The sequence below is a fragment of the Lates calcarifer genome, linkage group LG1, assembly GCF_001640805.2.
Source record: "Lates calcarifer isolate ASB-BC8 linkage group LG1, TLL_Latcal_v3, whole genome shotgun sequence".
Classification (NCBI taxonomy): domain Eukaryota; kingdom Metazoa; phylum Chordata; class Actinopteri; family Centropomidae; genus Lates; species Lates calcarifer.
In genome coordinates, this window is record NC_066833.1 from 8,601,960 (window position 1) to 8,625,309 (window position 23,350).

At 47.4% G+C, this 23,350-nt stretch overlaps 1 protein-coding gene across 1 annotated transcript; it reads right to left on the reverse strand.

Moving 5' to 3' along the window:
• Positions 1-803: 803 nt before the first annotated feature.
• efnb2a (ephrin-B2a) lies at positions 804-21,479 on the reverse strand. The gene is made up of 5 exons (XM_018689179.2): positions 20,461-21,479; positions 13,935-14,218; positions 7,678-7,770; positions 6,590-6,697; positions 804-4,855 (listed from the first exon to the last, which is right to left on the reverse strand). Exons 1-5 carry the CDS (start codon positions 20,571-20,573, stop codon positions 4,446-4,448), a joined length of 1,008 nt encoding a protein of 335 aa, XP_018544695.1. The 5' UTR covers positions 20,574-21,479; the 3' UTR covers positions 804-4,445.
• Between the last annotated feature and the right edge of the window lie 1,871 nt (positions 21,480-23,350).

The following is a 23,350-nucleotide window of genomic DNA, read 5'->3' on the forward strand; positions in this document are numbered from 1 at the left end:
GTAATCACTGTCCTTACATCACCCACCGTACACACAGCTGACACACCTTTACTTCACTGTGTCCGTGATACTGTGCTGTAAGACTACAGTAATCCCCTGTGTTGGACAATACATGCCCAAAACTATGTGGACACAGCCGTCCACTTCCTTTGGTCTGAGACCAACACCACTTATTTTCAATTAAGACAATGTTAAAGAAACATTCCACTGACATTCTGTGTTACTTTCAGTTTACTTGTTGGGTACAACCCAGCCTGTAAAAACAGGTCATCTTGGCGAGTCCTGGACAGGCCTGGACTCAGTTTTCCCTTGCAGGGTTAGCAGTTGAGCTGATGGATGGATAAGTAAATGAGAGTAAATGATATGATGGAGTAAGTTGCAGCCTGGGGACCCTGAAACCCAACACTGTGCCGAGACCCATTGGGTTCGACTCAGGTGGCAGAGCTGAATGCTGCAGCGTCCCTTTAACGCTACAGCAACGACATTTTAGGCAACAGTTTTGGCGAGGTCCTCTACTGTTTCAACACGACAACACCCAGGGGCAGATCTGTAGAGAAGCAGTTTTTCCTTTGTGTGGAAGAACTTGACTGTCCTGAACCCTGACCTGAACCACAACTGAAAATCCCTGCAGCCAGGTTCCAAAAACCGTTTTACATATGGGTGTAAGACTGGGGCGTCTACATGTTTTAAGATATAGAGCAAGATCTGGATTATTGGTTTCTCATTTCAGGTCTTTATAAAAGACTGTTGAGGTGTAAATGTTGTAAAAGCAGAGCAACAAAGCAACGCAGACAGACAGCGCGTCCATAGGAAAAACATTTTATTGAAAAACATTTTCAGTTTGTAACAGACTGGTGGAATGTGTGTCATTTATCCTCACTTTGAACTTGTTTTAAATTTTTAAATGTTAAAACCATTTTTCACAGCCTGGCCATCTCATACTGCAAGGAAGGGGGGAGACGAGGGCTACAGCCACCCAGTAACCATGACATAACTAAAGAAAACCAGGGGAGACGAACAAACAATGCAAATATAATACTGTGTTACTTACAAACTGGACTGAAATTAAATCATAAACAGAACAAAGAAGAAAAAAAAAAGAAACTAATTCAATAAATATTTATGGTACACACTTATGGCACAAATATGCAGCAGTCGGTTTGGCAACTTTTCTCTCATTTTTTTTAAAACCAAATTACCATGGAAACAGTGCAAAAGGGGAGGGAGTGGGGAGGACATGGGCTTTCCATCGCGCGCTAGCTAAAATACATAGCAAAAAATTCAAATTTTATACAAAACATCTTACTTTAAGAGTTTATAAAAAATGTTTTTTATTGGGTTGTGGTCAATATTTACATAAGCTATTTACCAAAAAAGTAGTATGCTCTGTTTTTACTGAAGTGTATTCTGTTTTTTTCTGTACTTTTTTTTCCCATTTACTTTCCTAAAAAGGTGAATAAGGCTATTGTAACAACCCAGGATCCATATACAATACAAACATTAATGTATTTACAGTTTCTTACCTACAGAAGTACGGTGCAAAATTACTGAGTCAAGTGACCAAGGGCTGACCATACGAGCAAGGCATTTACAGTAGCCTGAGGTGCTTCTCCTAGCCCCGTGTGCTAAGACTCTCACAGAACCGATCCTGGTCCACGTCGGGAGAGTGTTAGTCGAGTGGCTACTAAGAAAAGGACGTCAGATTCAAAGAAACTAATAAGATTGTCATATTCTGCCGCAGACAGACAGCAACTAAACAGCCATTTCTTTGTTGTATAAGTGTGTCTCTTTTCACCTTTTCTTAAATACCTGTTCAGGTGTGATATACGTATATATGATTTTTAATGGTTTCATTTTTCACAGTTTACCTTTGTACTACGGCACACAGTTAAAACAGAAAAAGGTTCAAATAATACTACAAAATAATGCAGGAAAGAAAAACTAACAGCAGGCTTGTGTGAAGTACTTTGCTAGTTTTGTGTCATTTGTTTGTCGTTACATCTTTCAGTGGTTAAGAACACTTTCCATGGGTGTTTTTTTTTTCTCATAATTGATTAAAAAAATAAATAAGAATTGCATATTTGCAGATTTTGTAGCCTCTCGGAGGCACAAACCTCAGATCATACAAGGCTTGGCTTTTCGGTGAAATTTGATGTTCTTTAATGAACGAATGGAGATGTTGACGATGGCCTGATAGATGCACGTGAAAACAAGCCAAAGATATTAATGGATGTCTAGTCGCTGAAATATAGATTTGCTCAACACGCGCAAAACACGCATACACACATGCACAGAGAACATGAAAGGTGTGTGTGAGGAGATGGGTGGTGGTAGTGGTGGGGGGGGGGCACTGGGTGTTGATGGGAGTTATCCTTTGGGAGATGCTACACGGAGTGGGAGTGTGGGAGACACAGCTACTCTGCCCTTGTGTACACCACTGTGAGCTATTTTGGGTCAGATAACTTTGCTCCCCTCAGGGCGGGGGAGGGCGGGGGAGGACGAGGGAGGACGGGGGTCCAGGTCCCAGGTCCTCCTTCCCCCCGGGACCGAGCTCCTGTCTCTGCAGAGCACGGTCTTCAGCGGGTCGAGGGATATCAATAATCAAAAACTTAGATTGCATACTGTGCACTTATACCATAATATATTAACATTACTTCTTCTCCTCCTTCGTTCTCTCCATGCCGCCTGACAACACCTGTGCTCTATGTGTCTATCATAAATAAATCTTTTTATTCATTTTTTTCATTTTTCATCTTTGTAATGTCCTTTTTTTTAAATGTACATCTATTTTGTAACAAAAAAAGAAGAAAATCAAAAACTCACAATATGAAAATGCTAATGGAGACTGAGAAACAGTGAAAATGTAAGTAGATGTCCCTGTGCTTTTTTTTGTTGTTTTTTTGTTTTGTTTTTAAACGAGAATAGGAGAGCACCAGTCACGTTGATTTTGGGCGGCCTTAGTCATCAGCGGACCCCTCGGGGTGAACGCTACAGTACCTAGAGCTGCACTAACCTCAGCTACATCTCCAGCCTCTTCTTCACCTGATGCAAAACAAAGGCAGTAAGGCGAATTGGATTTTTTTTTTTCTGTTGCCCTTCAACACGTTCCAGAAAAGCTGAGGCGAGCTCTCGCTATTAAATCTGACAGGATACAGCTGCTCTCCCATCTCCCAGGTAAAACTGCGTCTCTCTGTGAGCCGCTGTGAAGAGTGGAGGCACCAAAAAAAGAAAAAATAAGGAGGGGAGGGGGTTAAAAGTGCTGCTCTATGTTTATGAAAGTCCTCCACTTTTCCCAGAAGCCACCTGGGCAGACCTGATGTGTTTGCACCCTCTCAGGTGGAGTAGGGTGCAAAACTGAGAAGAAAAAACAAAAATTTCACTCCTTCTTTTCGCGCTCTCTCCACTCTCTAGCCACTGTTGGGTAAGTTGTGTTTGAACGTTACACGTGACATGTCACTAAAGGAAAAGAAAACCACACATGAAAACCAGATATGACCAAAAACAAAGATAGGTAAATGTTGACAGTACAAAAAAAAAAAAAAAAGAACCTGTTTTTTTTTGTTGTTGTTCTTAAAACCTTCAAGTAACATCACAAGTTCTCAGTGAACCACAGACGGTGATCAGCTGAGGAGAACGTATCTGGAATGAGGAGAAATGGTGCGATCCACACTGAAACCCAAACTGTTCACATCGACTGGTGTGTGTCTGCGCATGTGGGTGAATGTGTGTTCATGTGATGGTGAGCGTGTGATGGTGAACGGGTGATCTCCGAGAGTCAGTCAGGAAAGTCCCAGAGATGATCGGTGTGAGAATCTCTCTCCGTTTTTTTTTCCTCCCCTCCTCTGGTAAGTCTGAGCATCACGGCAGGGCGGCCATTTTGTGAGTTCATGGATAGCCCATATTCTCCTTTTTTCCTCTCCTCACTCGTCTTTATGTCTCTTTCCTTCTCTTTTTTCCAAGCAGTAGTCTCTCTTAAGGTGAGGTTAAAAATTCCTTTTCCTCCTCTCGTCCCAGGAAACCTTCACGTCCATACATCCGTGTGTCCATCCTAAAGAAAAAAATCTGTCTAAACTTTCTGATTCCATAAGTTCTCTCAAAACAGGTAGTGACATCGGCGGGAAAGAAGAGATCGTTCTCTCTTGTTTCCCCCACAAACCCCCAGAGAGCAGCAGCAGTGACAGCAGCATGGCGTCTCTCTGGCCTTCCGCTCGACGCATCGGCGCCAAACTGCGACGAACTCAGACGGCAAGGTATCAGCGAGAAAGAAACAAAATGGTGACGAAACATCGGAGAAGAGGAGCAAGAGTCGACAAGAGTGAGAGAGACAGAGAGAGAGAGAGAACGAGAGTGTTTGTTCGCCGGCAGCGCCAGCCGACACCGAAAACCTGCTCTGCCCGGGGATCGTTCCAGTTTGTCTCTCGTGTTTTGTCCTAAAAAGTTCTGCCTCAGACTTTGTAGTAGATGTTAGCCGGACTCTGAGGCGGCATCTCCTGAACTATGTAGACCGGGTGGCCGTAATCGCCGCTGACCTTCTCGTAGTGCGGGCAGAAGACGCTGTCAGCAGTCCTGAGCGGGATGATGATGTCACTGGGCTCAGAGCCGTTATTGTTCCCGCCGCCGCCGCTCCGTTTGGGCGTGGCCAGGGTGCTCAGAGACAGCGTGGCGGCGTGCTGCGGCGAGTGCTTGCGGTGCCGCCGCCGGTACTTGAGCAGCAGCAGGACCAGCATGATGATGATGATGATGAAGATGACGCTGCCCGAGGCGATGCCGACGAAGATGGCCACGTCGGAGCCGATGATGCTGGAGGACTTCCCGCCGTTGCTGTTGTTGTCGCTGCTTTCTCTGGGCGCTAAATCTGCAAGACAGACGGAAACAAGATTCAGTGACATGACAGAACAGAACAGACGTTCGAGTCTGATCTGGTGACAAACAGTGAGGGTGTGGATCTAAAGAGAACTTTGGTTGCTTCCTTTAAAGTAGCACTGGTCACTTATCAAGATAAATGTCACATCATTACAGCGTTTTAAACTTTATGGTCAGAACACGATCAACAGAAGAACATTTAACAAATCGGAGCTGGAAAAACCATCGTCATGATCAAATCTAACCCAACTAATCTAAAACCTGTTCAATGTTTACCTCTGTGACTGATTTATGTGCATGTTATTTCATCCTGGAATTAATCAAACGTTTAACGTTTGGTTTGTTATATTTCTGTCAGAAAACGGTTTGACATCACATTTCTCAGCCTTGCTTTGAAGGAAGCAGCTCTTTCAGTTCTCTTTTATTCTTTACAATCTTTTCATCACATCCCAGTAAAGACTGAAGCGTGCCTATAGGAGGCTTTTGTATGAGTCCCACTCGATTGGTGACTATTCAAATTCAGTCGGTTCAGATCCTCCAAACTAGGGCAGGCAGAAGGATGAGACAGAAACAGGCGGGTGGCACTCAGATAAGATGTATTTTAAAAGTAACTTGATTTTCTAAATAACAGGCCTGCAGGGAAGAAACCAAGAGAGAAATATTTGATGTTATCATGAGACATCAATTATGAAAGCCAAGCTGTGTTCTGACCCCCAGCGATGGACTCCCTGGTTCACATCCAGCACTCGAGGGCGGGTGTGTTCTGTTCTCCCCGGGACAGGAGCTGTTCCCTGAGCAGGCAGGATTACTGCGTGTCCCTGTTTGTCTGTCTGCTCCTCTCACGGCCTAAAGGTGCTTTTTGCTGTGGTCGGGGGAGTCGGACGCCGGGTGGCAGGCGGCCAAACGCAGGGACCCTTCCGCTGTTTTACAAGGGGATTACGCTGCCTCAGACACTCAGCACCCATATGCTGCTGCTGCTGGTGGCCGGGACGGACGGAGGCATGAGAGAGGGCAGGAAAACAAAGAAAACAAGGTGCTGATGGCTGCAAAAAAACCCAGCGCCAGCATGGATTTAAAGGGCAGAGCTGTATCCTCGACGTCAGAAAACAGAAAAGTGTCGGGCGAGGCCACGCCCGCGGTGAACCAGGACACAGGGGGGACGGACTGCAGGACTGCAGGACTGGAGGACTGTTTATATAGGTCAGCTTGTTTTTGTTCTCGGGCTCTTCCTGTTTCTTTTCTCTGAGCTCAGCTCGTTGCGGAAATTGCCGTCCTGATTTTCTTCTTGGGAGATTTCTAACTGCAATATAATAGCAGAGATAAGAGCGGCCTGCACATAGCTGCACGTCTGTCTCCTGTTGTGATTTGGTGCAGAAACAAGTGTGTGTCTCTACTACGAACAGGCCATTAAAAAGATGGCAGACAGCGATCGGATCGTTTTCCTGAAAATGTCACTTAAGAGGCGGGTTGAGGCTGGACTGGAGCCAGTGTGGAGATACCTTATAAGTCCTTGAGAGGCCAGAGATGCCTATCAGTTTTATGGGCAACATTCAATTACTGGCTGATGAATCACTGACCTTTCTTTCCTTCACTTTCACACACACACTGCGAACCACACACACCCTTACTTAACACAATCTGCACTTAGCTGGCTGAACAATTGTGCGAACCCAGATGCCAAATAGTTTCAATAAATCCTCCACTTTCCCAGACGAGATGATCTCACCTGTTTTCTCCAGCACGTCATTGTTGTGAGAGTCCTTTCCGTCCGTGTGCTTGGGAGGGTAGGGTACTCTGGTGGGGTTGTCTTTGGGTGAAATAGGGTCGGAGGGATCTGAAAAAACAAAAAAACGCAGGTTAGACGCAGGAATTAATGAGGAATTCCTCACAAAGCCTGAGAGATAAACTCCTTTAAGCTACCAGTGATTCATTCATACAGTATTTTAAAATCCTCCGAGCACCATGAGCGTACAGAGCTAAGGAGGGGACGTGGAGGAAAAAGAAAAGAAGAGGGAGTACGTCAAAAGTACGTCCATCTTTTTTTCCAACCTTCAGTCTTTTTCTTGAAGCCACATTGTCCTCCTTCTTCCACTGGATCCACATAAAAGCAAACTGCTGTTATCGATGTGTCTCAGTGTGATGGTCGTCGGCCATAAACAGCAGCTAATGCTCGTGTTCTGGTTCTGCAGTTGGACCCATGTGGCTCTAAATGCTGATAAACGTACGTCAGTGCAGCTTGTTTGAGCTCTAAATGCTGAGTCGTTCACTGAGCATCTGCTGTTATAATCACAAGCACACTCAGGTTGTTTCTCTGAACCGCACTTAATGCTGCATTTCATATAATAAATCCACTGATTTGCAGGCAGCTCTAACCGACGCTGGGGCTGATTTTCAGTTCTATTAATCAGCAGAACCAATTTCCAGGCTCGTTCAGCACCTGCTCTTTTCTTCCTCCGAGCAGAGCGGCTTCGATTAATTCCCTGACCTTCAGCGATTCTCCACAGAGCTGGAGTCGGTGCTGACAAGAGGGGCAACCCCGGGAAATTACCGACGTGGGCGGCAGCCAGGCAACGGATTTATGAATAATTATCAGAGTGTAATTAAGAATGGGGTGTGATCTGTTGGGCGTGACTGCATGTGGGGGGGTCTGTGAATGTTTATTGTTCAGAGACGGCGTCGGTAACGAACGTCACTCAGGGACACGGGGTCAGGAATCACGAGCGCCACGTGCATCTAAACTAGACCTGCACACGCTCAGAGAATCCTAACGACGGAGGACGCACTGCGGCCGTGAGCCGAGACAACAATACTCACTTTGTCCCACTTTCATGACAATCTTCATGGACTTGGTTTTGCAGACGCCTCCCTCCTGGTTGTCGATGCCCTCCAAGGTGCCGTTAGAAGTAGCTACAGCAGAGAAGAGAGAGAGAGGAGCGAGGTTAGGATTAACTGTCACTGTGAAGAAGAAGAAAGGATGTGTTGTGTTATCTTGGAAAAACAGCCAGTTCCCAAAGACAACAGGGGAACGAAAGCTTTCCACCGAGGAGAAGACTCAGACCCTCCTTTAATAAAATCACTGCTCACCCGTTCATCACCGCAGTCGCTGCACATCTATTCCACATCCCCACAGTCAATTAGCCTGAGTAATTGTGACTGTAATATCTCTAACTGTGCTGATGGGCCTCGTGAAGGAGGCAGTTAAAGGGGGGGCAGAGCACAGCTACGATGACGGCGGCCATGTTGGAAAGCCACAGGAAATATGGCGCGTTAACGCGAACGACACCTCAGAGAGCGGGAGCCGGTTATTAAAGAGTCTGGATTTTAAAAGCTCCTGAAATAATCGAATCTAAAGAGATGACAAGAAGGAAAACAAAAAAACAGGTAGACACGAGAAATGGTTTGTAAAAAATCGGGCACTTTTCCAAGAGAGGCTGTGAAATTACGGGAACAGAGGGAGGTGATAAAAACCTCGATGGTCCTCAGAAGAAAAGAGCTTAAAGGATCTGAAAACGTGTTTAAACACAGGAGGAAACAGAAGCTAAACACTGTGTTAAAGACGCAGCAGCAGATGTTGGGAGGACCTTCTGATAAAAAAACAAAAATACATCTTCATTGCAGATGTGGCCCACACACACACACACACACACACACACTCAGAGGCCAAAGCTTAATCAGCTGGATGTTTTCAAGCTCATTAGCTGCCGCTCCGCCCTCTGTGCTTTTATCTGTGCTGCCCCCGGAGGCTGAGGGGCAGAACTGCAGCTCAGAGCAGGAGCGGGACAGGGAGGGAGGGGGTGAGGAGGGGGAGGGGGGGTAGCAGGGCTTGTGGTCTATCAGGTCGGTAACACAGAGGCTAACGAGCTGCAAGAGCTTAGCGGCTTGGCTTCCCGCCAGCGCACAGTGGCCGCATTCACTGTGACTGCTCCCCCTCCCTCCCCTCTCTGGAATAACACCCCATCATCCCCAGCTTCCTCCTCCTCCTCCTCCTCCTCCTCCTCCTCCTCTGCACCTGAATCTTGTCCGTCATCAGGGAAACTCCGTCAGCTCCTCCTCTGATCGAGCTTCAGTCTAAACTTTTTTCCACTCTCTCCTCCTCACTGTCACTTTTCTTTCTGTTGGTTCTGTTTTGTTTTTCCCTCCTCCTCTGAGCTACCAATCATTTTGATACGACTCCGCTCGCTTCAATGAGACGGTGATGGGAGTGGACACAAAGAGCATGTTAACAAGGACTCCCTGCCTCCCCCTCCCTCCCCCTCTCTCCCCCCGTCTCTTTCTCTCTCTGACCTATGGCTCTGCAGTGGAGACTGAAAAGCACATTACCCACAAAGCTCCTTAAAGGCTTGTGCTCCTGTGTGTCCGTTTCACAAACACATGAATTTTACCCGAACGTCTTCACGCTCTTTACGTCGCCGAGCGATCGGCAGGACGGCGGTGCGTTCGAGGTACATTTGAGAGGTCAGAGGTCACAGGGTGTGACCTGCACAGAAGGTGGAGCACAGTTCACCTCCTTCGTTCCTTTGCCCTGTTAAACCGTTTCACACAGCATCATTCTTTCTCCACCTTCGGACTTTTAAAAAGAATCTGGACTCATCTAAAATCTTTAAATCCAAAATTTCCTTCCCCTTTAAATGCTGAGCAAAACACACGCTCTCCGTGCCAAGGCTGCAGTCCAGGCAGGCCTGACTTGGATTTAAACAGAATTTGATTGTCAAATCTGCTAAGGCTGGCTGAATGACTTGGCCCTCCTCCGGACCGGCCGACAGACCGGCCTGGGTAGGGTTAACCAGCTAATCCACAACGCTGGGGGAACAAGGTGGGAGGAGGGAGGTTCATACAAGACCCTCACAAACGGATTTAGTCATCAACCACTGCTGGGTTTACAGCACCCAGATAAGACTGAAAGAGACGGGGAGGGAGGGGGGAGGAGGGGGGAGAAGAAGGAGAGAAAATAGTGAGATTAAGCGACGGCTTCAGCCTGACCTTCTGAGAGCAGAGAGAGGAACGACGAGGAGGAAAAAGAAGAAGAAAAGCTACGTTCGCCGTTCACTCCATCTTGACTGTGAATTACAGAGTCTATTTTCTCACTGCTTTCAGAGCGGGGGGGTTGGAGAGGGAGGGGGGGAGGGGGGAGGGAAAAAGGCCATCAGGAAAAATCACTCACTGAAACACACACACACACACACACACACACACACACACACAGAGTCACATGTCTCAAACAAATGGTAGAAATGTGTCTGAACCACCTGTAAAATTAACACCATGGTACCAGGAGCCCCTCCCCCCTCCTCCCCCCTCCTCCCTCCTTAACTCAATTTATCCTCCTTAACTTCATTTTCTTCCTGTTTATCAAATCAAGAGAGTGGAAAATCACCCTGTGTTTAACCACACAGTCAATTGTGAGCTGCAGCTCAGATAAAGACTCGTGAAACCAGCAGCTGTGTTAGCATTTAGAGCTAGTTCTGAGTAGTGAGGGGGAGCTCAGCTAACGTTAGCTTCTTTATCAAATAAAGAGTGGAAACTTCACCTCCACACTGAGCTCTAATGTCACAGTTTTAGAGGTTTACAGGAAGTTTTCTCTGATACATTTATCATATGTAATAAATGTGATATATAATAAATATGTCTTTGTGTTTTACATGTGGACAAACCACAGGAACAGGTCACAGATCTGGGAGGAGGTAAAACGTGTAATCTGTGTTTTCAGGTTGTTAGCGTCTAAAGAACAAAGCTAAAGGAAGCAGCAGCAGATTCTTGTAGATGTCGGGTTCCTCTGTTATTGGTATTATCATACTATGTGTTTTCCTTTGACCTCTGACCCCTGACCTTCACCTGAGACCAGGTTTCATGTGGTTTCAGACTCGTGAGCTTCAGCTGAACCGTTTCCTGCTCCGCTAACGCTGCCAGATTCTCTGGGTATAATTAATACACAATGCGGCGCCGAACAGACAAGGCTGGGCTGTTCATAACCAGAGCGAAGGGAGACAGACCGGAGGACAGGGAGAGAGAAAGAGGATGTGTCCCAGAAAGACAGAGAGAGACAAAGACAAAGACAAAGGCAGCCATGATCAAACTCAGAGTGTAATTACCGTGAAGGCATCGCCACAGCGCCGCTGGTTAACGCCCGCTGACCCGGGTCACAGAGAATATGAACAATCGCCGATCACAACAAAACACACGATGGATCGTTCACATTATTATTATTATAACAGCAGTGAAGAGCAGGTCAACTCTGATCCCTGGTTTGAAATAAAATTGGTTTTTATTTCATGGATTCTCAGAGTCGTTGCTCACGTGCTGAAGTTTCAGCTGCAGATTTATTCTCAGTCCTGAAATAAAGTCTCTGATAAACTGAAAACATTTCTACCCCTGAACAGAGACGTCACCTGGACAGATCATTTAACGGAGACTCACTGTTACTACATGATAATGTGGACACAGCAGTGTTAAAGCGTTAGCTGCAGAATATGATCATGTCATATTTCGTCTGCTCTGACTGTGAATTCAGCCTCGTCCTTCCTCTGCCCTCTTTAGCTCATCTCTCTCACTCTGCCCTCGTTCCCTTTAGCTCCATTTCTCTCCCCCCACCTCCCCCTTTTCGTCACTCGCTCTGCCCCTTTTCCCTCCTCATTCAGCTCCCTCTCCTCCTCCTCCTCCTCCTCCCTCTCTCCCTCTTTAGCTCATGCAATCTTCTAGCTCACTAGGTTCTCGGCTGCAGGCGATGCTGCCGCAAACGATCACGTCAAACTCATCTGCTCTCAACTGGAGCAGCATTGTGGCGCGGCCACTTTGAAAAGGCGCACACACACACACACACACACACACACACACACACACACACACACACACACACACACACTAACAACTGGAATTAATCATCTCAGCTGCAGAGACAGATCAGAGCACCTGTCAGAATCCAACAGTCCAACACCGACGCCTTCCCTCAGTCTTTACGTGGGGGGGTGGGGGGGTCTAATCTAGGTCTAGCCGAGGCACAGTACTCAACACAAGGCAGCGCTAATCCAATTGGTTGAGGCTCAGATGTGCGGCGTTGATGTGGAGAAGCAGCGGAGGATTAAACCTTAATTAATTACGTATCGAGTGCTCACTCCAAAAACACTAATGAAATCCTCGTCAGTGTCGGAGGAGATGGAGATGCCTTCAGGTGCAGGTCAGGTGAAGCCTGATGTTTGTATCTACACACACACACACACACACACACACACAGAGCCGTGAGTCTTGACTCCGCCCACACACGCCTCCCTCTCTTTTCCTTCCTGATGTTTATTTGTGTCAGACTCCTGCTGTTTACACATGCAAAGCTGGAGCTTCTCCAAGCAGCCAATTAAAAAAAAGAACAGCTCTAAGTACACATCATAGCAGAGGGCTGTTAGAGCTGCAGAACTGGAGGGGGGGGGGTGAGGGGTGTGGGGGGGTAAAGTTGGCCAAGTCGAGGCAATTAACAGCAAAACGAGGCACAGTCCAACAGAGGAACAGCTCCCTCTCTCCGGTCTGTAGAGACACACCAGCGAGGGGAGGTGGTGACGGGGTTTTGCAAGACCTGCAGAATTGGATTTTCCAAACCCTCGTTTTAAAGAATTGAACTTTCCCACCGCTGCTACTTGTTGACTCAGCAGCCTGGTGAGGAAGAGGAGGCGAGAGGCGGTGGGAAACTGAGTGTTTTGAATATTCACACACTTCATCCACACATGGACAGATACAGTGAGGAGCTGCTGCTGTAGGGGATGATGTGTATCAGCTACCTGTCTGTCCACACACCTACGAGCCCCCACAGTGCGATCGCACTCGGAGGCAGGAGTGCAGGAGGAACGCCGGGAGAACCGGGGGAAAGTAAACACCAGCATCAGCTCATCAATAATTAACTGCTGCGTTTGGGTGGAGACTGATCGAGTCAGTCGAAAGCCTTTGTAGTCCCTCAACACACACACACACACACACACACCACGTCTAATGGTGTGTTCCTCCTCTGTGGGCGTTGGTGCTCGTGCACAGATGTACCTGTCTAACCTGTCTGACTCTGAACGCAGCAGGACAAGTCCCGCCATGCAAATAACCTGCAGCTACGACACATCAGTGACACTGTTGTTTGCTTTTAAATGAGCTCGATTGTTTTCTTTCTTGAGACGGCTGCTCAGCAGATCTCTCTGAGGGACCTCCGAGTTACTGTGACCGATACTGCAGGAGGTTTACGTGCTGCCGTACCATCAGCTGTTTGCAAAGTCTAACTTCTTCCAGACCGTTTGGATAATCTGGTGGCTCCTGGTCCTGCTCTTCTCTCTCCTCCTTTCTTCCCCTTCCTTCCACTCACTCAGAAATATGGCCTTCCCCTCCTGTGACAGCTCACAGATGGCTGTGGCAGAGCCTCACAGATGGTCCTATCTGCGGCACAACCCCCCATCAGCGCCACACAGATGGTTCAGTCCACCTCCAATGTTTCTAACCAGGGGGGCCGTCGCTAAACCCCCACCAGAACTTCCTCCCCGGACGCCGTTGGTACATCACAGGTGACCACACCTGCACCGCGGGACTGAACTGACTTTGAAAATATCAAGAATTCAAAATGGAGTTTGGACAGAACTTCCAGCTCCAGACGGCAGGAATCATGAGGAATATACCGAGTCGTAGCCCTGGTGGAGCGATCGATGGGCTTCGTTTTCTGTACGTGAAAACCACAAGAGACCAGCACAAAGTCCAGCGTCTAAAGGCCTCTGACAGCACCTGTATAAAGCATCTTTAAAATACTCATCGCAATGTTTTCCTACAACGAGATGATTCACTCCCTCTGATGGTATTTTAGCAAACTTCAGATTTCTGTGTGTTTTCATCTGAGGGATCTGAGTCTGGATCTATGATCCAGGAACTCTCAGAGTTATGGTCCAACGACCTTTAGGGGGAGGACTCGAATGTACGGTTTACAACAACACGAAGAGAGCAAAGTATGTCACCAACAGCTGGTTCTTCCACCTCAGCTCTTTAAGGCTGTTTTCCCCTTTAAATTATGCAACGTCTAATTTATGACCCCCTCAGGGCCGGACTGAGCGAGTACTTACAGATGATGTAGTAGTCTTTCCCCCTGAAGAACTCCAGGCCCCATAAATTGGGGCTGAACTCCTGAAACTTGAGGGTGAACTTGACGTCCTGGTCGGGCTTGACGCAGTTGAGGAGCGGCGTGTCGGCCTTGGTGATGGTGCAGCTCTCCAGCTGCTCCCTGGGCACCATGTACACCTTGTAATACTCCACGCCGTCGCCCACCCCGCCGTCCACGCGGGGGCACACAATGTCCAACTTATCCCCGATCTGGGGGTACAACACCACGCCTTGGCCTGGCACGAATCTGAAAGGAGAGAGGAAGGGAAGAATGTTATTAATGAGCTGCAGAAAAACAGATCATCGCTCGTTCATTATCTGCTGTGGACTGGAGTGTTTGCCATCTCCAGATCCAGAAAGAAGAGCGGTCTGCTTAATTATTGATGTGGTAATTACTGATTGTGTCCATTAATTTTAGATGATGAAGGATAATGGGGGAATGTCTGATAAAATCACAGAGCTTTCTTCAGCGCCGGGCCGACGACGGAAAGAGAGAATTTCTACACGCGAGGATGAAACGACAGGATGACGTCAGCGCACGAAACAGGAAATTAAAAATCAATAAAAGCCCCTGATTGGTTCATTCACAACAACAGGAAGAGCAGCCGAGACACACAGAGCAGCTGGAGGCGGTTTGTCTGGGAGACGAGTTGAATTTCACTAAATTCTTTCCAAAAGTAAAATAAAGTTGCCATTTAGTCTCCGAGTGCTGAGAACAGCCTGCAGCATTCACACACACACACACACACACACACACACACACACACACACACACACACACACACACACACACACACAGCTCGAGCTGGAGGTGAACCCTCGTATTTAGCTGCTAAATGAATTTCCCTGCGCTCGGATGCAGTTTGAAATGTTAACCACAGACGCTCTGAGCGTCACAAACATGAACTAATGACAGAAACATCCTGTGGAGTTCAGGTTTAACATCACACACACTGTGTGTTTGTAGTTAACTGGAGCTGAAACAAGTCAATCAAAAAACCAACCTGCAGCATTTCTACTCAGACTGACTCTAAATATCTGTTATGACCATGATAAATAAATAAAACTTCACAAACTAAACTGATTCAATAAAAACCTGCAGACATTTAAGTTAACTGAACTTATTTTTGGTTTCATTTTTGATCAGTTTGTTTTCTGAGTTATCAGCTGATCGATTAATAAAACATCAGGAAACTGAGTGAAAGGTAACGTCTTCAAACCAAAGCAGAAACATGAGATTATGTTGGAGAACCAACAAATATTCAACATATTTTTTATATTTCCTCATTAATAAATCATCAACAGTGGCCTGATTGTTTCAGCTTGGTTGCTTGGCAGCTGACCTTTGACCCTTAAAACAGTCACCTCAGTCTGCTCTGAACCTGCGTCCGCTTCTTCTTCTTCTATTTTTTTAAACTACAAAGACATCGCAGCCTCCACACAGGAGACGCTGAGGCTCAGCTGATTCATAATTAACAGAGTATGAAATGAATTCAACTCATAATCACACACACACACACACACATATATTTATATATATACACCGTATATCCACTGACCCACTTCCTCTCTGTATTCGTCACACACCCTCTTCGTCTTTCTAACCTACAGATGCAGACACATACATTATTTTCTGTCCTTTTCCAACAGCGTGCATCATCACACACACACACACACACACACACACACACACACACACACACACACAGCGGCTAACTAGGCCGAGTGAATATGTTTTCTTCCCCGGGGACACACTCAGCGGTGGTATAGTGTGAGTCCAGTGACGGACACAGAGAGAGGACGGCTCTGTACGTCTGTGCATTGTAGCGCCATCTGGCATCATATGATCAGTGTATGTGTGTGTGTGTGTGTGTGTGTGTGTGTGAGGAGAGGTCTAAAGGTCTAAAAAAAAAACCTCGGGGGCTTCACTTCTACACAAAGAGGTGAAGAGCAGCTCCGTGTCCCATCATGCACTGCTGCTCAGACGTCCTGTCCTCTAAAGGTGGAGAAAATAAAACTTCATCTCGTGTCTCTGATGGTTTTAGGAGCTGATGGATGAAGTGCTGTTTGTAAAGAGATGGTTTCAGTGATCGCTCAGTCACCTGCAGACTAACGGCTCCTCCTCCCTCCGTCCTCACCTGACGGCGCCCGGACAGACGGAAAAACGCCGACTCTCCAGAACCGAGCTAACTCAGCTAACTCAGCTAACCTGAGCTGACACAGAGCAGCTGATACTTTATTATTTCTTCATGTTCTAACTTTGAGTGTGTGTGTGTGTGTGTGTGTGTGTGTGTGTGTGTTCTGCTGAAAACAAAAATAACAATGAACTATAGATGAATCAATCGATCAATCTTCTGTTAAAGTTTCCTTTAAATACAAACAGCTGATTTATCTTCAGGTGAACACACACACACACACACACACTGTGACCTCTGCAGGAAGCTTCACACACACAGAGTGTGTGTTCTGGTACAGTGTGAGGGATCATAGATCTGCCTTACACTGCTCCTCTGCAGTGTGAGCAGCTGATCGGCTGCAGAGCTGGACGAGGAGAAGAAATGATTCAAGCTCAGTATGAGCCGTCATGGAAACACAGAGAGGTGAGACAGGTAAATGTGTCAGGTGGCAGACACCTGGGCCGACGGCATCAGAACCACACACCAGGTGCAGGAGGTCAGAGAGGAGGAGGAGGGTTTCCAGCCCTCACTCTATCACACATTAAAATGAAACACTGCTCTCAGATCAGTTTGTCTTAATGTGAGGACGTCAGACATTTGTACATGTGAAACATTAGATAATAAAAATCACTCAGGCTCTAATAATTATTATTATAATTATAATAACAATAATTATTATTATAATAATGACAATTATAATAATTATAATAATGATTATAATCATTACAATAATTTTAATAATAATCAGAAAAATGAAAAAAGTCAATCAGTATTTTTAAGAAGTGAAATAATGATATAAAACTGATCTGTAGTTTTAGCTTCTTACATGTGAGTTTCTGAATTTATTTCTTATAATAAAAATAATTCTATCATTTCATGTTATTAGAAATATTAAACAACGTCGTCGTGTTTTATCGATAAAGAAAAGTTTCTTTGGCTCAGGAGCAGAAACAATGATCAGCTCCAACACAGAATTTATAATCACAGAGAGAGGGACTCTTCCTCCTCCTCCTCCTCCTCCTCCTCCTCCTCCTCCTGCTGTGGTTTGGTGTGAAGGTGAGAACAGCCACAGCTGCCTGACCTCTGACCTCTCTCTCCACCACAGACACAAACACACAAACACCGTCATCATTTTTCATCATGATTCAGCAGAAATCAGAATCAGACGGCTGCAGCTCCGAGAGGATTTAAAGACCAGAACAACACAACACAGCTAACACAGCTAACACAGAGCTGTGACATGACGACAGGACAAACATGGCTGACACCCACCGTCCTGACAACAGCTGCTTCTCTCCTTTATCTTCCTGCTCCTCACCTCAAAGTTTGGAGTCATGGGGGAGAGTAAAACAACAGAAGGAGGAGGAGGAGGAGGAGGTGATTTACCGTAGACGAGGAGCAACTGTTTGACTGTGAGCTGCAGGACAAAAGAGGCCGAGCCGACCGCGCAGCTCAGGGTTAATCCACCCACAGTTCTTTGCAGCCTCCCCGGCTTTCGCCCTCTGTCGGCGGAGAGGACGGAGGTCTGCCCCCCCCCCCCTTCATCCTGTAATCCAGGCCTGTGGGATCGAGACGTAATTCTCCTCCTCTCCCTCATTTCTTTCTGCTCTTCTTTTAAATGATAAAATATCAAATCTCCACGTCGACCTTTGACCCCGGCTCTGCTCGGTGAACTCTCTCCGTCCAACACGGCTGCATTTCACTTTCCCTCCTCCTCCCTCGCTGCCGGTCGATGCAGCTAAATTAAAACCTCCGATCTTTCTCTCGGCCGAGCTCGAGGAAGAAAGACGGGGAGGAGAAAGAGAAAAATGAGAGTCGCTGCGGGGGCGTTAGGATGGAGGGATGGTCGGAGAAAAGAGGGAGGGCACGGTCACGGCGCTCGGCAGCACAAGGCCTCATCAGTCATTCATGATGGACCTGCATCTCTGAGCCTCCCACTTCCTCCCTCCCTCCCTCCCTCTCTCTCTACCCCCCCACATTCACAAAAGTACCCTCAGAGGTGCCCCCCAGTCACTGCCCGGTCACAAAGGGCCTTTGGGCTCCTCTGTAATCTCTTAATGAACTGCAGTGGAGGCTCCTTTTACATAAACCATGTAGAGCAGGCCTCGCTTTTGTTTCACCCCCCAACTACAAAATGGATTACCAGGAGGGGGGGGGAGGAGGAGGAGGAGGAGGAGGAGGAGGAGGAGGAGGAGGTGGGGGTCATTCCCTCTCTCTCTCTCTTTTCCTACGTGGAGCAGTGAAGAAGTAACGTCCGAACTTTAACAACAGTTTCTGGACGCAGCCGTGAACTCTTCTTCACACACACACACACACACACACACACACACACACACACACACAGCCTGAGCCCCGAGCCTTCACATTTCTAACACTCGAACACAAACTGGACGAGCGTCTGGTCCAAGTCTCACTGAGCTGCTGAACAACGTCTCAGGAAGAAACTGATGCACAGTGACAGAGGAGGCTCTTCCTCCTGAGGAGCTGATCCTGGTTTTACAGGAAACCTCTGAGCTCACACACACACTGAGACTGCACACACACACACACACACTCCAGCTTTCTTCTTCTGTCTAACATCAGAAGAAATGACAGACTCATCCTCTGCTCCAGAACAGAAGCAGCTTTCCTGGTATTTGATCCTCTGTCTGTCTAATGTGGTCTGAGGGTCTGAGGGTCTGAGGGTCTGAGCAGGTCTCAGTCTCTGCGCCTCAGACACAACAAACACACACATCAGTGTCCATGTCGAAGGCCGAGGGTGAAGCGCGAGACCGAACACACACCGACACACACAGGAGGACGAGGCCGCGCGGCTGCACACCGAGAGGACAGACAGACAGACAGACAGACAGACAGACAGACAGACAGGGACTCTGAGGCTCCAGGAGCTGAATTATTGAGTGACTTGGGGAGTTTGGCCGTGACGAAGCGGCCACAAAGAGGAGCGCCCCCCGCCGGGCCCAGACCCGGGCCCAGACCCGGACTGAAGAGGAGGAGAAAGACTCCGTTTCTCTCTCTTCATAAAAGAGTTTAACCGCCTTTTTCAGGCCTGAACCTGCAGAGGACAGACAGACAGACAGACAGACAGACAGACAGGAGGACCTGATGTTGATCTAAGAACAAAGCGGATGAAGTGTGAGGCCTGTTCTCCTCCATCAGCAGCTGAAGCTTTACTACACCCAGCTACACCCAGCTACACCCAGCTACACCCAGCTTCACCCAGCTACACCGAGCTTCACCCAGCTTCACCCAGCTTCACTCGGCCTCTTGAGCCTCTCTCCGCTCCTGCAGCTTCACTGCTCTCTGATTCACACTCAAAGCGCCTGAAAACAGCGAGAAACGACGCGAGCGGTTTATGAAAAGTTTTCATCTTATTCGTCATATTTAGAACAGAATTGACTCTAAATAAAAAACACTTCATGTCCCGGGTGAAGTCAGTGTGAGAGTGTGTGTGAGTGTGTGAGTGTGTGAGGGAAGCAGCGGCGGAGGCCCGGGCAGCGTCCCGCCTGCTCCACCGAAGCTTCATCTGCCTCTTTACTATTATTTTCCTCACTGAGGAGGAGAAGATCTCCCAGCCTCTGGGCCTGAGGGAGTCTGCTGATGAGGCCGATTCTCCTCCAAATATACTGATCTGATTTATTTTACAAAATGGATCGAACCTGCTACAGAAACGAAAACAGCCGAAGTTCTTTTCGAGCGAAGAAGCGAAGCGTAAAATCACCTTGAGACCGAGTCCAGCTTCTGAGCGCTCAGTTACAGAGGAGACACGGATTTTCTCCAGCTCCACACAAATAAAAAGCAGTAAACAGGGAGCCGCTGCCTCCTGTGAGGCGGCTCCGTCCTGACGCGCGGCCGCGGCCCAGCTCCGCACTGCGCGTAAAATCCTCCAACACACAAACTGTGGGTCTGATCCGCTCTGCGCTCAGGTAACGACACCTGCTCTTTGTCTTTATCTTTATCTTAATCTTTACAGGTGTTTTAAACAGCACTCAGTAACATCATTTAGTCCGTTTCACAGTGCTGCAGTTTGGGGTTTGTTTCCACGCGGAGACGCTGATCGCCTCCGTGTGAGAACAACAGGAGATAAATTCACGTTGGAAACTCAGCTGCTCTTTGTTCTGTTTGCTGAAATAAAGAACTGCACCTCCACAGCCTCTCTGTGCCGACTCCTCTTATTTTACGCACGTCAGCTCTGAGCCGACGTTAAATCGCCTGATTTTTCAACGGACTCTGGCATGAAATCGCCTCCGCACGGGGAGGGCGTACGGGCGCTACGGGAGCCAGCGACCAGCGCGGCTTGTGTTCCACTTACTTGGTATTTGTTGTGTTCCAGTAGATGGACTCCAGGATGAGCGCCCGGCACAAGTCCACTTTGAAGGCAATAAACAAAACTCCGAAATAATATCTCCACATCGAGTCCCCCATGGTGAAGCCCCCTGCGTGTCTCCGGGCTCGGCTGCACACAATCCCGTCTCAACAGAACCACGATTCGGCGACAAATTAAGACGCCAAGCAGCTCCAGGAAGAGGCTGACCGCGGAGAGACCTGCACTTTAAATCCCGATCCAGAGAGGGGACGGCGCACGGACCACGAAGCCCCGATCAGAGCATCTCCAGATGCCGCAGGAACCAAAAGGCGCACGGGCGGCAGCTGACGGAGCAGACAGTGCGTTAGTACTCTCCCCCCGGCTCAGAGCTCAGAGCGCAGACCCGACCCGCTGTAATACATCCCTCAGAGAGAAGAAAGTGGCGCTGTCCGCTGGGGACAGAAAATATAAATCCCCCTGCGTTAGAGTCCAGCAGCGCGCGGACAAATCCAGAGCAGCAGCAGCGGAGACACGGACGCTGATGGCTGGTGGTGGAATGGGTGAGATGTCCCCCCCTCTCAGCTGGAGCCGGTGGAGCTGCTGGTGGTGGAGGAGGTGGAGGAGGAGGTGAGCAACAAACTGTGGGTGACAGCGGCCGAAAAATGAGAGCGGCTGAACAATGAGGTCTGATGGTCAAAATGAAGAAGATGGTCAAACATGAGAATGAGAGAAATCAAAGGAGCTGGGATGGATGTTCTCACACTATAAAGAAGGCCCCCCCTCCATAAAAAAGAATAAAAAAACACAAGTTGCTGCGGCTCAATCCTGCAGATCCGAGCTCCCTGAACGGCCGCAGACAGACGTGAGGGGACGGTGCCTCGGCGATGCTCCGAAACCTGGATGGAAAGTAACTGCGAGGACGGGAGCGCGGACTGGGAATATTTGCTGGAGTTGGTTATGGCCAGGCCCCGCCCCGCGCCGCCGCTGATTGGTCCCTCGGCGGGAGGGAAGTCAATAGGAGGCGAGCTGTCAGTCAACGAGGGCAACTGGTTCAGTGCGCGGCGACGAGTGGAGAGAGAGAGAGAGAGAGAGAGAGAGAGTATTAGATATAATGAGCAGGTGGATGGATCAGACTATTACCTGGGCAATGTCTAATTATGACGTCATGAGAGTGCCAAACATGATATCAATAATAAATCAATAAAACTGAACGACGCTGTGATTCAAATCAGATTTCAGCTGCAGTTTAACCAAACACACTTTCTCCATTTGTCCCCATAAGGCTTCCATACATGTACATAGAAATATACATACACACAGGACAGAGTGTGTGAGAGTGTGTGTGTGTGTGTGTGTGTGTGTGTGTTGCTGTTGGAGGTTTTTTCGAAAGGCAACAGCGCCCACTAGCGGAAAGTGCTGCTCAGAGAGAGAAACAGAGTCTTCAACTAAAACTGAACATTAAGAGTTTAACTGAGAGTTAAAGCAGTTTAACACGGAAACTAAAGGTTTTAACGATTGTTTCTGTTTCACTGAATAAACTGAATGAGTGAATGAGTGAATGAATGGATGAATGGATGAATGGTCGTGTTGTTATTTCAGTGTGTATCGAGACATAAACTCACTGCCTTCACTCATTAGATCCACACTTCATACAAACACTGAAGCTTTTAGTCAATGGCCTCTAATTTGATACACACACACACACACACACACCTCTGGAGCTGCAGATGTGTGAAGTTGTGACACGTTTTAACGACTTAATTCGATCAGGCTGTTTTCTGTTTGTTCACAGCTGATTATCAGCTCCATGTTAACACCGGGTCCCGGGTCCCGGGTCCTGGTCTGGAATAAACACAGGCTCGGTCACGGTGGATGTTTATTGGACTTCAGATTCACTTCTTAAAGGAGTGTGTGTTAGTTTTCACACACACACGTTAAAGCTTCGGTTAGAACATTAAAGTTGACTTTTAGTTTTCTCTAAATTCTGGAAAAGTCCGTTTTTAACATAAGAAATAATAATAAATAAAAAGCTGCTCATTGAATTCACAGATTCCTGAGCTGAGAGTCTGAGTCCGTGTGAAGCTTCACGAGTTTGATCGACTCTTTAAATCTTTTTTTTCCGGTAAAAAAAAAAAAAACTCGAGTTTCTTTAATTTCCACGGCTCTTTCTTCCTGATCTGAGCAGCTAAAACCCACCCGAGTTCACCTGAAGACCAACCCGAGGCAGACACACACACACACACTTTAACTGTGATTCTTTGACACTTGTAAACAGGAAAACGACTTTAACTGTTAGAGATAAAACTGACCTGCGCTCAGTGGAAATCCTCCTGAGAGTTAATTAATTTAATTAAAGGAAACGCGCAGGAAAAATACTAATAATTAAATCATAAAGAAATAAATACATATTAATGGTGAAAAAATAAAGCCGCCTAGAAACAGCTAAAGTAGGCTTTAATTTTAAAATAATGAACATTATTATGAATAATTCTTTTATTTTTATTTAAGTTTTTAATTTAGTTTTTTCGTCAGACTAACTTTCATCTTTGTTGTGCGTCTTAAAGTTTTCAGATCAGCTGTTTTACCTCTGTAATGTGTCGGTTTATTGTCGCGGTCTGACTGAGCTGAGCTGCAGGAAATAAAGTGGCAGCAGCAGCAGCGGGGGACGGAGCAGCTCACAGGCCGCGGCGGAGCTCTGTTTCCTGGGCAGCGCCGCTCGGGGCACCGCGGTGGACGGTGAGAGGCGCGGGGCTCCGAGGGAGGAGCGGAGGAGGAGGAGGGGGGTTATAGAAGTTGACGTGAGAGTCTGGAGGTCATAACCCGCAGCCACAGTCAGAACCGGGCTCATTAGAGTCCGGTTTCTGCGCATTAAACCAAACCGTCTCCGGAGCTGGAG